The sequence below is a fragment of the Protopterus annectens genome, chromosome 8.part0, assembly GCF_019279795.1.
Source record: "Protopterus annectens isolate FY-2018-M chromosome 8.part0, PAN1.0, whole genome shotgun sequence".
Taxonomy (NCBI): Eukaryota; Metazoa; Chordata; order Ceratodontiformes; family Protopteridae; genus Protopterus; species Protopterus annectens.
In genome coordinates, this window is record NC_056741.1 from 18,086,772 (window position 1) to 18,105,014 (window position 18,243).

At 40.0% G+C, this 18,243-nt stretch overlaps 1 protein-coding gene across 1 annotated transcript in view; it reads right to left on the reverse strand.

Moving 5' to 3' along the window:
- The window catches only part of NOP2 (NOP2 nucleolar protein), a 776,755-nt gene that overhangs the window by 637,041 nt on the left and 121,471 nt on the right, over window positions 1–18,243 (reverse strand). The window contains exon 3 of the mRNA XM_044079578.1: window positions 1,859–1,898. Within this exon, the coding sequence (XP_043935513.1) occupies window positions 1,859–1,898 (40 nt within the window). The remainder of the gene's footprint in view (window positions 1–1,858; window positions 1,899–18,243) is intronic.

Here is an 18,243-nt window from a genome sequence, read left to right on the forward strand (position 1 = left end):
GCTTGAACAAAACAGTTTATTCACAGCCAAACAACACTAGTGAAGTGAACGAAAACAAGTAAAATCCAATTCAAATAATCGAAAAAATGAAGTAATTGTACTTAATAGAGTTAAGCGCTTTCACCCAACAAACTGGGCTTCCTCAGAACTGCAAACACCATTCAACTGACACTTTAAATAATATTGATGTATGATATTTGTATGTTTTTATAGGAACTAAATTATTCATATTTTATTCTCCATGGTAGTAGAGAGATCAAGTAATAGTATTTGCGCTTTTAAATGGCACGATGTGGTTAAAGCACACATTCTGCTAAGATATTCATCTATTTGATTTAGTATTTATTAAACTAATTACGCAATACGGTTTTTAAAAGAATTATTTCATGGATACACATTTTTATAATTATATATGTTAGATTATTGTATTTTAAGAGGAAGGCATGGATTTGTTTTAATTTATAATATGGAGAAAAAATGAATGAAGTTTAATGATGCTGTTGCTTTAAGAGAACACATACACAAAAAAATCAAATGTGTTTGGCGCCAAAAATGTTACTTAGAGTGTCAGTTAAATGGTATTTGCAGTTCTGAGGAAGCCCAGTTTGTTGGGTGAAAGCGCTTAACTCTACAATTACTTAATTTTTTCGATTATTTGGACTGGATTTTACTTGTTTTCGTTCACTTCACTAGTGTTGTTTGGCTGTGAATAAACTGTTTTGTTTAAGCGAAGTCCAGGAAGTGAGGAATTTTATTTTAGTAAGCTGCTAACATTTCGCTGTGACGAGTAAATGGTGAGAGGCACTTATTGGTGAATCTGTTGCTACTTTTGACCAATTAATTAAATACAATACACATTTGCTAAATAGTGTTACTAAAAATAATACATATAAACATATACAAATATATTAGAAGCATATAACGAAATATTCTAATATTTACTTAAATGTCTCCTCCTGTTTTTTTTTTTTTTTTTAAACACTTAATACCAAATCATATCATTCAGCCCAGGAGCCCTGTCTGCACTTAAATTTAATGGTTTCCCTTTGCTCCAAGCAATTCTTGAAGTCTCCCCCTCTATACTCTGGCATGACCCTTGCTCAATAATAGAAAAAAAAAACTTTTTATCGCATTCCAGGGTATGATTAAAAAAAGGGCATTCTTGGCATCTTTCTTTTTAATACCTTACAGATGTTCCCTAACCCTTTCATAAAGTGCCCTGGTGGTCATTTCAATATAAAAGGCAGAACATAAAGAACATAGACCAATATAAACAATCCCCCTGGTTTTGCAACAAAATCTACCTGGAATAAAGTGTAGAATAAATTATTTAAAAACACACAGGGTCCTTCCAAAATGTAACAGCAAACATTGCATTCCCCACATTTAAACATCCCATTGGACCTATCAGTAAGAGAACAGGATGCAGTAATAGTTGTACTATCTTTTTGTAATAAAGTTTTTAAATTAACATTGTTGCCTCTCATCAAGAGGGTCTCCAGTTTGATTCTTTACCAGAATACCTTCTGTGCAGAGACTCCATGTCCTCTCTGCTTTTGCATGAATTTCCGGTGCTCTGGTTTCCTACCATATTCCAAACTCATGCAGTAGGTGGACTGGACACTCGGCTATACATGAGTGTGTGGTATGGAAGAACAACCAAAGCAGGGCTAGCCGTCCAGCAGTGAGAACCTTGGCTATTGATGATTGTCACTGCTGAAGCGACACCCTGACTTCTTGTGGCAAAAATGAGAAAAGGGGTTGTGGAAGGATGGATGAAATGGGAACAGACAACATCCTCCCACGACAGTAACACTAGGAACAAAATGAAAGTTCAGCTATTATTACACAGACTTACCGCTGCCGTGCTCTCCTTGAGAATCTTTTCTTATCTTCATCTGCATTAAGAAAAAGGTTAAAATAAAACAGCATCAGTGTTTGTCACTGCACGTGACATAATACAGGATCAGATATAAACAATAGTTCTAGAACAATCACGATCTACAGAACCCCAAGAGCTAAGCTCATTTACTTAAACAAGCTCACTGACCTTTGTGAGAAAAAGTACAGTTGTGCAATTTTCCCTTCCCCATAACAGTAGACCTTTGAATTCATCACCACTGCAGTGACCCTTAGGTTATATGGGTTGTCTGTCACCTAGGAAACAACTGGCCAGCTTCACAAAGCTCTGCCCCTCCCTCTCCACTCTGACTGCTAATTGGCTAATCCCAGAGAGGGAAATCAACATTCAGAATGAAGCTTTCTTCACAAATGTCTTACCTACACAATGAGAGAAGAACCTAACCAAAATCTTGAAATAACTAACCAGTAGTAACAATAATAAATACACAGCAGCAAACACAACCCTACTTTATATTATAACTACAAACATATGAAGAGTAGGGGGAGACAGGGGGAGTGCACTACCACAGGCTGTTGCAGCAATAAGGAATTTTGGTACTTGCGTATTAATCGCAACCACGTTCCAAATGGTGTAAGTAATTCCGGCAAAATGTGAAACCGCTTTACTCCTTAAATTATTTTCTTAAGTAAATGTTTATGTGACAATACAATAATGTAAAAGGATGCTGGCAACAGTAAGAAATGAATTTTTGGGTGGGTCACATCAAGCGTACATGGTCTGTAATGATGTACTGTGTCCTGACTGCTGTCTCCGAAATAGATGGGATTTCCCTGCAGATTTAAGCATGTGAATTGTACACCATTGTATGAAATATTTCTCATACAATTAAAGTTAAAATGACTGTATGCGACTTGCAGCTGACAACACTGAGTATATTCAGTCCTCCTGGAGTCATGCAAACCAGGCACAGTACAGGCATGAATGCACCACACAGTAGAGACTCGGACCTGATTTTATGTATTTTTCATGACCACTAAGAACACAGTCATAGCTGCATAGTCAACATATGTCAAATTCTTTCAGTCCCGTCAAAATATGATTAATTCCTGTGTACCTCCACAGATATGCTAGCTGTCACTTGTGAAAATGGAACGTTTTTTGTATTGTAAATGTTTCATATGACAGAAATCGCTAACCTGCTATGACAGTTCAGTACGCGATTGCACAGACTGTTGGCTTCCCCTTTCACAGAACAATTTTTAATTATATACCAGTAAATGTTAAAGGTGACTTGTATGTCGAAACTTCGAAGGGTACTTGCATTTTAAAAACGCATCACCAAAAGGGGAACACGACAGTCTGTAATCGTGTACTAAAGATATCACATTTGGAATATAGTTGTGAAAATACGCAAGTACCAGAATAATTTATGGGTAATTGGAACTTACACAACTGTACTATACTAACCTTTCCCTTTATTGCGGTATCCTTTAGGCTATATGGGCTGAATACCAAAATGTATCCGTTCTGCGAGGAGGAAGGATATGGATCCAGGCAGCCCTGGAGAACGGGAGTTGCAAAGTTTGGCCCACACCTATAAAAATAATCCAGTTTGTAATGCTTTGTAAAAGTAAAATGGACCATCAAACTGCTTCTAGAATGCTTCTAAAGTCCACCCCTTTCTAGAAAGCCATTGAAGAAGACAAGGCTCTAGTAGAATGAGTCTTGATACTGCCTGGAATGGATTTGCAATGGCAGGGACAACAACTAGGGATCTCCACCTGGGAAATTGTTTGTTTAGACACAGGGTGTCCAACTTTATACTCCTTGATAAGAAATAAGAAATAAATAATAAATAGCTGATCAGCTTATCTGAACTAGCAATGGCTACTGCAGTGTCATCTGACATCGGCTAAGTTACCCAAGCCGCCTATGCACATCAGAGTATGTAGAATCTGTTCTCCTTGGTTTTTAGGTTCCAAGTAGAAAACTGGGAGATTGATGGCTTGATTCAAATTAAACTCGGAAATCAGTCTGGGCAGGAATGAGGGATTTTGTTCTTAAATTATACTTTATCCCTGTGCAAAATCAGATAAGGTTCACTCACCATACAGTTGAGATCCCATAGAGGAGCAACCTGAGGAGATCACAGGTATAAAACTCCACTCAGAAACTGTCTGGCAACAAAAAGAGAAGAAAGAGGGGGATCCATTGGCAGGTACACTGATATGGCAGCTAGATGAACTTTTACAGAGGAATAAATAAGGCCAGGGGACACTCACTCCTGCAAATATTTGTGCACCACTGGTACAAAATCCTTGATGGGTCCTGGTTATTTGTCCATGCACTGACAAGAAACTTGCTTCCACTTACCAAAATAGGATATTCTAGTAGCAGGCTTTTTTGTCTCCTTTATTACCTGCTTCACATCCTGATGAAACAAGGTGCATAAAAGGTGTTAAAATTGAAATTGAATCATCCAGTCAGCTGTAGCAGATTGACATTTGGGTGCATCAACCCCCCCGTCCTGTGTCAGTGGATCCAGTCTGTGAGGAAGCTTGTGGTAATTTCCCTTGTTCACTTCCATAAGAGGGGAGAACCAATGTTGCCTGTGCCAAGAGGGTGTCAGCACAATTGTGTTTTGAGGTATCCTTTTGAATCTTCAGAATTACCCTGGGTATCAGCAGAAATGCATAATGAAACATTCCCTTCCATGTGAATGAATATGTATCCATTTTACAGACCTGCTTCAAAGGAGCCCTGGAACAAAAGCTGTTTAGTTGTGTGTTTTGAAACTAGGTGAATGGATGTATGTGAGGTGTTCCCCACAAATGGACCAATACCTGGAAGACCCCCTCATTCAATTTCCATTCATGAGGGTCTGTCCTGGTCCTGCACATGTTTTCTGTCAATATGCTTTGTTCTGATGGAAAGTAAATGCTTGGAAGATTAAGAAACGCTGAAGAGCTACCACCCAAGCTATCACTGCCAACCTCCACAGGGGAAGTAACTTCGTACCTCCCTGTTGTTAGCCTGTCAGGAGCCACCCCATACATAACTCATGTTTATGGATTATGACTTTGTTGTTTGTGTAAGTATATATTTTTCACGGATAAAGCTGTTTTTTAAAAGATGGTCTGATGAAGTCCAGTTAGTGGACAAGAGCGCTTATTGTACATGAATAAAGCAGAGTTCCTGAGGTGACCATGTCTGGTTGAACTTTTATTCTTATTACTTGACTTCTGATGTTAATACTGCTTTTACCCGTTTCTGAATGATGGATTTTAGTCAATAGTCCTGTTTTTATAACATAATAAGTAAGTGAAGAAACTTGCTACTCTCAACTCTGGGGTCAGCTGTTCTCCTTGCATCTTTGATTGTCGTTTATGAACTTGTCTGTCATGTAACACGGATTTTGGTTGTACACAGGGGTCCTGGATGAGAGGCGGATTTACCTGAATCACCGATTATCTTTTTTCCTTTGGTCTGCTTGTTTATATACCACATGACTATGGTATTGTCTGCAATCCCTTGGTGATGTCTTTGGGATGAAAGGCGATGGAGACTTCAAGGCACGGATCACACCCAACATCTCAAGTCAATATGCTTTGGTCTGTCTGATGGAGTCCATAAGCAGTGTTCTTCTATCCCTTCAAAAAATGCTCCCCAAACAAAATTTACCATGCCGGTGGTGACAGAGTCTGATGCGAGAAGGGGTGACCTAAATTCAGTTGAATTTGTTGTCTCCACGAATGCAGTTTCCTTTTATAAAATGACAAAACTGAAATCTTATACTCCAGAGAATGCGAATGATGGGTCCATGTGTTTTTAAGAAACCACTGTATCATCTGGGAGGAGATTTTATTTTATTTATTTTTATTTATTTTATTTTACATTTGTTAACCGGGATAGTCTGACTGGACAGAGGTCCATTTACAGTGGAGGCCCGGGGAGAAAAGCTCCACAGTTTAGTAACAATACTTAAAATCTGAAGGATAAAAACAAGCAAACATTCATTCATATATCAATGAAAACATTAAAAAATACAGTCGCACTGACAAGTAAATTTACAAATTCTCTGGTGTTATTTTCTCCCCGGAGGCCCAGGGAGAAAAGCTCCACAGTTTAGTAACAATAATTAAAAATGTGAAGGACAAAAACAAGCAAACATTCATTCATATATCAGTGAAAACATACAGTAGACCGGAGAAGAATATTTACAAATTCCCTAGTGTTACATGTTTGTCAAGTTAACAGGCAGCAGATATTCAAGATGATGCAATGCTAAGAGTTAGGTAAAGGATAGAGGGGGAATCTAGTGGTAAATTATGTGATACATGGACATAACCAGTTTTTAGTAAGGTGAAGTTTGAGTAAGTGTTTGAAAGTCTGGGTACAGGATACAGAAGTAATAGTGGGATACTATGAGAATCACAGAAGCCATGAAACTTAGGATCCCTGAGAAATTTTGCTGCAGATGTCGGACACTAACTGGAGAAATTCAGGAAAATTTTCACATAAAGATCCACCTTGTCTTGTGTTTAAAAGGCCTTTTGAAGAGAAGAATCTCTAAGCTATAGTAACCAAAGAGGTGTGCCCAACTTTTGTGTTTTTTGTTTTATTTAAGTATTTGACACCGGTTGCACTACCTGCTTTTGAGGACTACAACACCCATTTGTGAATCTCTAAGCTATCCCAGAAACAGAATTCTGTGAGACGAGTCCTAAATATTTATCTCAAAGCCCAGAAATGTTAACAGAGACATAATTCATGTTAATAACTCTTGACATATGGATACAAACTCTGCAAAAATAAGTAAGTAATTTAAGGAAAGCAGCAAATACCACTCACTCTGCAGCAGGCTATGACCTGGACAACAACTTTGTGAACACATTTGGAGCTGATAAACCAAAGGGTAATGCACAGAACTGACAATGTGACCCAAAAAACAGAGAACCTTAGAAATTTCCTGAAGTCTACGGCTATGGGAGCATGGTAGTAAGCATCTTTTAGGTCTAGAGTTACCAAGTAACTCGCCCGAGGAATGAAAGATAACAGGTTCTCCAAGATCAACATTTTGAACTTTGGAACTTTCACACAGAGCTTTAGAAATGAAAGACCTACTACTGGTCTCCAAAAGGGCTCTTTGACTTCAAGGCACTGGTTCTAGGACTCCACGAGTGTGTAAAGACTGAAGAACCTGAGGAAAAATTGTTTGCTTTGGAAGGTGGGAAGGTATTCCTCTGTAAGAAGGTTTCTGTAACACTCCTGCACCATTTAACACCCAGGATTCAGAAACAATCCTTTTGCCAAAGTTGAATGTTAAGAGGCAGTTTTTGGGACAGATTTGTAGAAATACTGGCGGGGGGGGGGGGGGGGGGTAAGGAATGCCAATACTCATTCTGTATTTTTGGTCTGTCCCTTTTTCTGACAAGATCCTTGTTTTTATTGTTGTTACCCTATGGCCATCTCTTTTTTGTATTTTGTTAGAAAAAAAAGACTGGTTTTGTTTAGTTGACTTTTGTGTGCAAGAGGAACACTTATAAGATTTTTATTGGGGTACATGAAATATATTAGAAACACCCCGAATTAACTTCCCCATGTCATCGTATTGTTTGAGAACCTGGGTGGCAAAAGAGCCAAACAAGATCACCTTATGTAAAGCAAAATCCAAGATTTCAGACTTTACCTCATCATCAATCTTTTGGTTACGTACCCAGGCACATCTTCAACGCTGAAGCAGTAACAGCAGCCTAGACACAACATCAGCACAGTCATAAACACTCTTCAAAGCACGTTTAGATACCTGAGAAAGGGTAGAAACTGTCTGATTCAGAAAAAAAGTGTTTTCTTCTGCAGGAAGAGTAGATGTTATTTCCTCAGACTGTGCATATGACAGAATATAGGATATCCACGTATATGCCTGGTAATTCAGAGTTACGAAAGGGGTGGCGAAAGCCAAATAACTATGGGCTAGGCTTATAAATGCCCTTGGGCAGATAGCCTAGTATGAACCTATGAACCTATGAAAGCTAAAGTGGGAGAAGAAAACATTATATTTCCTAGACAGCCCAACATTTTACTCACCTTATCACCATGCGAAGGACAGGTACTGAGCACCAGTCTGTTGCCAATATGAGGCAGAGGTGAAATGGTAGCTGGGTTTGACCTGAGGTGAGAGAAAAGTTCAGGGGTAACACCTACTTGTTCCCATACAAATATTTCATTCATTCTGGCAATGGTCTGATGAAAAGAAAATTCCTCCACAGGAGGATAAGAATTAGTTTTCTTCACAATCCGAGAACTGGATTTGGGAATCTGCAGGAAAAGCCATACCGCTACCAAAAATCAGAATCAGACATTGTTTCCTCAGTAATAATTTGAAAGGGAAAGTCCATTTGTAAAAGGTTAAAAGTACCAGGATTTACTGCCTGTAATATGTTGTGGAGTTTCGGTGGCAGTCATATTCAATATATATTTTTTTTGTTGTTTTTGACTGTTTACTGCCTGTAATGTCTGTCTAACCAAGGTAAGAACGGTTTTATTTAATAGTAATAACTTCATCAGAATAACGTTTAAATTTTTTTTCCTAACAGGGGTTCCATAAGTTCTGCCTGGTCTAATGTTTTTTTGCCTTGCTTACCCAGAGAAGAATCTCTCGGAGTGCCTCCCAGACCAAGAGAAGATGGTTCATTTCATGTCTGTATTGAACGTTTGAACAAAAAGAGAGGACACGGTTGACCCCAGGGTCATGCTGCCAGAAAGGATAACTACACAGGTGCAACCAATGGCCCCTGCAGTTTTACTCACTATAAGCTGAGGTGTAGACAGAGTCTGCGACAATGGCAAGGACTTCTAGGCAAGTGATTTTTCTTCTTTTTCTTTCTAGGTACTGCAGGAGAACAGCCAGCCATATTGGAGTGAGTATCCATGCTTTTATGATGAAAAAGCACTAAGCTTTGCTGTAGTTAGTCCATGGGAGGGTAAGTTGTCACAGAGTGTTCAAAGGCAACACATTTATATATACAACACTTTCCCCAGTCCTAGAGGATATAAAAAAATAAAAGTAAAATAGAATTCCCCTGTCAGTACTACTCAAACACAGAGAATCAAAATGGCAGGTAGGTTGTCAAGAAGTGAGCATAAGCATTACACTCGCACACAATTTCCTGCCCAATTCTCCATAAACTTTTCTGTTCTATAAAATTCAAAGTTTACACAAGCAGTACACAATTTTTTTCACAAAATTAGTCTCAAATGCCTTAATAAACACCAAGTAAAAAATAGTGGTCTCCGACAGGAAACTTCCAGTACTGTGAAAAAAATACTGGATTTCTTAAAGGGGAAATACTGTTCTAGTTCAACAGTGCCCCAATGGGGATGTATCTGATGTACATGCCAGAAGCAAAGCTCTTAGCCAAATGCTGCTCCTGTGAAGCCAGAGAAATGCTTCTTCTAAAGAAGACAAGAAAGTACTGAATAAAGATTCACTTTGACTGTTGATCTCTCTCCTTAGGATTAGCCAATCAGCAGTCAAAGTGGAGTGGTGGACAGAGCTTTTTGAAGCTGGTAACCACCCACACAGCTTAAGGGCTACTGCAGCAGTGGGAATGATGAACATCTTTACTGCTAAAAACTAGTGGCAGCTGGAGATTTTAATATGCTTCACATGGCCTGGGATAAAAGACAAAAGTCATCTTTGTAAATGTGTTTTTTCCTCCAAGCATGCCAGTACTTGCCGCTCGAGAGGTAGCTTCTGCAGCATTAGAAATTAACCTCATCGAGGAATTAGCAAGGGACGTCAGAGTAGAAAACTTGGGAGACGGACACTTTCTTGAGGTCCTCTGCAGGCAAAAACTTTGTAAGGGAAATGGTGAGTTCTTTGAACAAGTCCCTTTGGAGGCAGGTGAAGTGTGCCAAGTAACTAAATGCCCTCTATCCAAATGTAGCTGAGGCAAGTACATGCTTCCCAGGCTGGTCTAATGCCAGAGACTCCCTGTTCGGGAGATGGACCATGAAGCTCTGCTTTGCCAACTGCTTCTTGGTGGCCACGGCCACCACAATAGCATCAACTTGAACTCCTTTGCTCCAAGCAAGGAACTTATCTGCTCGCTTGGGCATCGGTTCCCAGTGTCGGGCTCCTTCCATAATCTTCTGGCAAGAAGATCAACCACGTCAGCAGCAGGGGGAACACCCAGGAAATTGACAGGCCCATCCCGAAAGCCTTCAAAAACACTGACTCCTCCAAAGACGGGGGTGGGGCAGACCACCCTCTCTTCTGCTTCAGGATCTCGAGGATGTCCCCAAAGGAGATATCCTTGGGCGGAGATCTGGGGGACCCGTCTCCTTCATTCAGGTCTGTGTCCTCTGTGAGGGACTTCATGGGTAAGTCCATGAGTCTCCGCTTTCACTTTCCCTTATAAGGTACCTCCATGGGGGGGCTCTGGGGAGGACTCGGAAGATGCAGGGACCCAGTGAGGGGAGGAAACTCCCAGAAGGCTCAAAATGGGAGGGCTGACCCTTCAAAGATGAGAGGCCTCACCACCCAAGGTAGACAGAGACAGGGATGGACCCAGAGGGGTTGGAGATGTAGCTCCAGTCCTGGAGTTCTGTCTACCACCTGGAAGACCAAGGGGCTGGAAGCGGTTGACAGGGTCGAGAAAAAGTGAATAGTCTACATCATCGGGATCTGACTGTGGAGGGCCAGGTCTCAAAATACCGAAACCCCTGGGGTAAGAAGAGAACAGAAAACTGGGACTGGAGAAACTCCCCTAGTCTGGTGGGCAGGAGATAACCAGAAGCCCCAACTCTATTTGGGTTTTGAGAAAGATCCTAATCATCCTGTCCATGTCGGAAGGCAACAAACTCCTGGATGGTCTGGAGGAAGTGGAGGAGTGAGTAGACTTGGCTGGAGACCCTGAGGATCTGTGCTGGAGTTTGGCTCTGGGGTTTGGGAGCAGACTGGAATAAATGCCTCGAGGAAGTAGGCAAAGCTGCAGCTTCAATAATTATGGGTGGATCCGACAAGCCTGTCGGATCCGACGGACCTTCCGGATCAGAGGCTGGCCTGACCTTGATCGTATCAGTGGGCCTCAGATTTGAGGAGGCCCTGGATCTGGATCTGAGGTATCACAGACTGGAGTCGGATCCGGAGATCTAGAATCCAACAGCCGCAGCTTTTTAGAAGTTACCGAGGGCATGAAAGGGATCTCCCTCTTGGGGTCAAAAGAGGAAGCCTTAGAAGTGGAAATATAAGGCCCTCCCATGGTATGCCTTTGGGGAGCAACTTGTTGCAGCGCTCTGCCAAGGCCCTGGGGTGAACATGGCAAAAATGTCGCATTCAGCCTCCACGTGACGAGCCACTAAACAATACAGACACTATTCGTGCGAGTCAGAATTGGACATCTTCTGACTGCACGAGGAGTACTTTTTAAACCCAGAGGGCTTTTCAGACATAATTTGAGAAATACAACTACAAATACAAACAATACTAAAACAAGCAAGATAGGAGCACTTCAGGCAAACGGCGAATATTCACTAAAATCACAGAAGCTGGCTGATGAGGTGATGCTGTAACAGTAAAATAAAATAAAAAAATAATAACAAAAGATGAGCGCTTTCACACTAGTAAGCAGTGCTTTTTCAGATCTAAAATTTTCAAAAGACCAAGTAGGTATATATATATATATATATATATATATATATATATATATATATATATATATATATATACACATACATGCATACATACATGCATACACACATATATATATATATATATATATATATATATATACATACATATATACACACACACACATTAAGTAACCGATGTTTTAACGATCTTAATTTAAGCACAGGTTTTAAAAGGCACAAAGTCAGTTACCCCCCTTTCCTTATGTGCAGCAAGTCTGAGAATCCATTTTGTCTCTAACCTTTCTGTCTGAACTTTAACATCTCCCCCTCTATGTGACAAGTAATTTCTCAATAACCATGAATTTAAAATGGTGTCCTGCCCCTTCCTTAACAACATGCTTTGCTAAAACATTCTTCATGTCTTGCCTATTAATATTGTAAAGATGTTCCCTAATTAGGTCTCCAAGGCATCTGTTAGCTTTTCCAACAAATTAACAACTACAGGTTTGACAAATGGCAAGATATACTAAATTCCGTGTGCTACAATTTGCAAATAAGTTAAACTCAAAAACCCTATGGGAAATTGGATGCACAAATAAACCATCAGTATTAATACATCTACAAACATTACATCCATGACAGGGAAAAGCCCCTTTCTTCTTACTTATTCTGTTACTCAAATCTTCCTTTATATTTAACGGTTTATAGCAGAGCAGTTTCTTAAGTGAAGGGGCATTCTTGAACACAAAACGTGGTTGAATATCAAGCACATTCCTGAACTTATTGTCAGACATCAGAATACCCCAGTGTTTCTTAACTATTTCACACTGAAGCTACATCACTGGAATAAGTCAAACACATCCTAAGTCCATTCTCAGAGTTTACTCTATAATTGTCAGATTCCATATTGTTGGCATCAAATAATGGTATGGCTCTATCTTGTCTGCAAGCAACCACATCATTTTGTATCTGTAAAATATCAGAATCACAGTTTCTTCTCTGTCTAAACTCTTCAGTTAAAACATCAAAAGCCTCATACATTTCACTGTCTTTAGTATGAAGTCGGGGCGTTCCTAAAAATTGACCCTTCACAGCATATACTTTAGCCCTCTTGGTGTGCATACTTTTTGCATGTAACTTATTAACCTTGCATAATTTTTTTATAAATGTTCGTATTAAAACCATTGCCCCAGATAGAGATGGAAAGAAAATCTAGTCATTCCAACAATTATGAGTAAACCTAAAAAATCAGTTGTATGTAAATAGGCAAAAACTGATCTAGCTGTTCAGTAGAGTCGGCCCAAATAAAAAAGCGTCCATAATATAAAATAAAATGACGAAAAAAGTCACAATCATTAAAACATACTGCTTCTCCCAGTGTGTTAGTACTAAATTAGCATAGCTGTTAGCACAGCTGGTGTCCTTGACATATACTAAATGTGCCAGTTAGATCAAAAGCAGACAAATGAGTTCTGAGGTTAGACAGCAGCAGGGGATTATGGGAGAGGGAGGAGCTTGAGCCTTGGATCTATCTATGCTAAAAGTTGCCAGCTTGGATCCGATGGATCAAAGACCCTTCTGTGAGGAATAATGACGTGGATAACATCAGATCTTGATGTTTTTATCGTGGACTCCACACTATCCAATATATATCTATATACGGTTCCACTTTATAATCTCAAAATACTGAAATCGCAAATATAAGTATCTCAAGGCCATAAAGTGGAATTTTTAAAATCCCGAAACTCCATAAGTGCGAATCTAGAAATGTCGAATTTGTGGTTATGGTGTTCCGGTATTAGACGCTGGATGTAGTGTGTGCAGGATGTATCATGTAGTGTGTGGATTTAGCTGGTATGTAAGATAAGTGGATATATGGTTGGGTTTTAGGTATGTGTTTGAGTATATGTCAGTGGGTTTGGAAGTTTTATGCATGGGTTAGAGTAGGCAGGTAAAAGTAAGCATTTTAAGTGTTGAAAGTGGTGGTTTTCATATATTTGTGATGCGTGTGTGCAAGGGTACTGTAGAGTGTGTAGTAGTGAGTTTCCTATCTTTCTGTTTGGAGCGATCTCGGAGTTAGTATATATAAGTAAGGGGGGTTGCAGGGGTGCTTGCCCCTCCTGCTTATATGTAGTGTAGGTTTATTGGTTTGTGGGTTTTTTTTGTTTGTGTATGTTTTGTTTGTTGTAGTGTGGGTTGGATGATGTATGTGTTGTGTGGTGTATGGTGTGTATGTTCGTGACTTTGTGTTTTGCGGTTTTGGAGTTTCGGGATTTGGAACGTTCGACTTTATGGTCTCGGGATACTGAAATTCGAGATTATAAAAAGAGGAACCGTATATACATATTACTTCTACTGGTAAATGAAATGGAATACTCTAATTCTATGCCCATCTGCCACTCCAGGAACAGGCAGGTTTGACCCATGCTGGATTCTCTATGCTCATCTAAATTCAAGTCACTTCAAACTAAACACGAGTGTGGTTTATAACCCTTCTCCTTCCACTGCTGAAGTTAAGAATACAACGAAGTCCATCAGCAAAACGATTAACAGAAACAATACTTTTGGATTACTTTACTACACAGTGATGAAATGATTTCAAACATAGTTGAATGACACCCTTTACCCATTAGCCTTGCAATAAAAAAACTACTACTCCATCAAGATCAAGCAAACAATAGTGTCTGATAGGGTGAGCATTAAAGTGAAATGAACCATTCTCCATATCTCTGCATTTAAAAATGAGCTATGTATTCACCTTTTTTATAGGTGTGACTTTTTTTTATATTTTTTAATATAAAATAAATTCCTAAATGCTTGAAAGTTGGTGTATGATATATAACTGAGCTATGTATTCACCTTTTTTATAGGTGTGACTTTTTTTTAGATTTTTTAATATAAAATAAATTCCTAAATGCTTGAAAGTTGGTGTATGATATATAACATTTTTGAAAAAATATTCTGAATAAAATGTTATGAATTATTTGTTCAATGTTTACATAGTCTATTCAACATGCGCACACATTCTTGTGCGTGCAAACAAGGGCTGAGGGAATCAAACCCTGTACCACAGGAACTACAGCTCACAGCCTTAACCCTCTACATCAACCGCCAGAGACTAAACTTATCCACAGAACATGTGAAATTACATTACTCAAAGACACAGTGATCAGTGTACCTTTGACAATTGCAATAGTTCAATCTGCATTGAGTTCTGGAAGCACAGATACTCTGGGAAGTCTGGCATAGCCATGAATCATAACTAACATTTACCAGTAGTTGTCACAGCTTAGAAGCAATCTACAAGTTAGCCTGGTAGGGATAAAAAAAAAACACATTCCATCATTAACAGCAAGACAATGGCCAGAATAGGGTGCAGAATTAAAAAGGAGTGCTATAGCCTTCTATCACATCTGACGTATCCTAACAACCTCTTAGGATTCTGAAACAGGTCTGAATATGGTGTTATATTATCAACAACTTGGCAAGGTCCCAAATGAAATGTATTAGTCTGACACAGTTCACAATCAGATGCAACAATATAGCTGTCTACAGTAAAACTAGGATCAGCGGTTAGAGGTTAAGGATGACATTAAAAAAAAAGGCTGTGGACATTGCTGAAAGAATGTATTTCACACTCCAATTCTAGCAAGAGAATGGAAGCAGCACATGCTACTAACCACGCTGCTTGCTTCAAAACACAGAGGCAGGAGATCAAGGTCTTACAAGACAGAAGCAAAAACTTGAAGAAAAACGGAATTTCCGGTCATACCAAAACAAAATGCTCTGCTTTCTGGCAGCTGCTGTAAGCCAGGTGAATAATTTGATGGCTGAAGAGCTTGTACCAGCTGTGCTCCACCCAGGACAAGTGCACCTACAAATAACTCATAAGAGTAAACAAAGCTCACATGGGATTGCAGTGAGCGAGTATTCAAGTCATATCTCTATCTGAAATACTGAGCCGTACACATTGACACTAAATATTACCTCTTTCGTACACTGGGGGTAGTGGCTATGCAACAGAATAACAACTCGTGACAGTGGTCAGTCATCCACTAAATGGGGCAGAGGGGGCCACTCAGACATGAACAATCCAAAATCAGTGGTGATGCAGACAGTTTTTGGTTTACAGATTCCAACGTTTGAATAAAAGCATTGCTCTACCACTGTGTCAGCAGGGATATCTGCATCTTAAGGGCCCTTCAAGACCTCCATCTGCAGTGTTTTGGCTCTGTGCTAGAAATAGGCGAGACATTACCAGACGAAACTTTAATGTGCAATCACAAAACTGTGACATCTAAAGTTAAACAGCAAAAACTGAAAATCACTGAAACACACAAAAAAATAAATAAATAAATTACAGGAAGAGGGCATCGTTACTGCACCTCTCTACACTCATTCTTCAAAATGTCGACTTACATATGGCCGACACCATATGACTGACATTCTGAAAGGCCAACAATCTGTAGTAGAAGTGTTAACTATTTAAAAAGTACAGTTTTGTACCTACCATAAATGTAGATGTTCGAAGATCCACATTGCTGCAGTCCTTACATATGGGTAGTCTGCTGTCCTCGGTCGGCCCAAATACCAAAGTATTAGGCTGACGTCGGTCATGGGCGCTCAGATCTGACATCAGAGCGTCAGGGTATAAAAGCGCATGACCAACGTCATATCCTCAGTCTTTTCTTGCCCCAGATGTCAGAAGGCCCTAAAAAGAAAGGCCACAGCCCAAAAACAGGATACCTCCCAAAAACATGCCCAACAACAACCATCACCCTAACCATATAACCATGCCAAACTACAGAGGGGAAGGAGGGAGGGTAAATTGGACTGCAGCAATGTGGATCTTCGAACATCTACATTTATGGTAGGTACAAAACTGTACTATGTTCTTCATCTCACATTGCTGCAGTCCTTACATATGGGTAGAATCCCAAAGCAGAGGTAAAGGGAGGATGGCAAAATCATAAAGCATTAGGGGCTGCCAAAATGCCCTGTAATATTGCAGTGGCAAATCCAGCCCTAGACTTAGAATAAAGAGGAAGGTGGTAATGCTTGGAAAAAGTATGTACTGAACTCCAAGTGGCTGCTTCCAAAATATCTTTTGTAGCTACCCCCCTTAGAAAGGCAGTAGAAGTGGCAGTAGCTCTAGTGGAATGAGGTCTGATTCCAGCCGGAATCTCCTTACCATGATGGGAATAACAGAAAGAAATACAAAACCCAATCCATTTAGAAATAGTTTGTTTTGAAACAGGTTTTCCCTGAGAACCCAAAGCAAAAGAAACAAACAACTGCTGAGACTGCCTGAACCCCTTGGTTCTGCTCAAATAATAACGTAACTGCCTGTGAATATCCAAAGTATGCAAAATCTTCTTCCCTTTATTTTGTGGGTTTGCATAAAAAGTAGGCAAATGAATAGTTTGGTTCAAGGCCACTTTAGGCATAAAGGAAGGATTAGTACGCAAAGATACCCTATCCTTATGAAAAATCAGGAAAGGTTCCACTGCCATAAGGGCCTGTAATTCAGAAACCCTTCTTGCAGAGGTAATGGCCAACAAAAAAGCAGTCTTCCATGATAAATACTTAAACTCGGCAGTAGCTGCAGGCTCAAAAGGTTGTAGAGTAAGCTTTTCCAACACAAAATTGAGATCCCAAGCAGGAGTAGGAGCTCTACGTGGGGGTCTTATGTTCTTTGCCCCTCTAAGAAATTGCTTAAACAAAGGATGGGAAAATAAAGGAGGGTCACAGTCATAGTGAGCAGAAATGGCTGCAGCATGAACCTTTATCGAGGAGAAAGACAAACCCTTGTCCAATAACTCAGTAAGATATTGAAGAGAAACACTTAAATCAGGCTTGGAAACATCAAAGTCCGTTTTGCTCCAAAGAAAAAATCTCCTCCATTTATCAGCGTAAACTTTCCTTGTACTAGGCCTTCTGGCCTCCAAAATAACATTCAAAACTTGTTGTGGAAGCTGAGACCCTCCAGGGTCTAAAACAGAATATGCCAGGCTGTGAGATGCAGAGACTGAATCTTGACATTGAGGAAGTGATTGCCCTCCTGAGACAAAAGATGCGGAATCAAAGGCAGAGGCCATGGAGGCTCCCGTACCAAACTCCTCAGTAGTGGGTACCAGTGCTGTCGAGGCCAATCCGGCGCTATCAGAATCATGGATGGCTTGTCTATTCTGGCCTTCAGGAGTACCTTGGGAATGAGAGGCAGAGGTGGAAAGGCATAGACATGAAGATTGCTCCAACTGAATGATAGAGCATCCACCTTCCAAGCTGTGGGATGAAACATTTTTGTGCAAAACTTTGGCAACTGGTAATTTAGTGGAGAAGCGAACAGATCTATGTCTGGAGTCCCCCATAACACTGTCAACTTTTGAAACACATGAGGATCCAGTTTCCACTCGCGAGGATCCACAATTTGTCTGCTCAACACATCTGCTAAGGAGTTCTGTGCTCCTGGTAGAAACCTTGCCTGAAGATTGAGGTGTAAACTGAGAGCAGTCTCCCAAAAAATCATCGCTTGCCTGCAAAGAGGGTACGAATGGGTTCCCCCTTGGTTGTTGATGTACCACATGACAGTAGTGTTGTCTGTTTGAATCAACACCTGTCCTGGGTGAAGTAAATCCTTGAAAGCCATCAATGCAAATTGGACTGCTAACATCTCCTTCAAGTTGATATGCAAATGTTGAAGTCTGACAGGCCACGTGTCTTGCACCCATTTTCCATTGAAG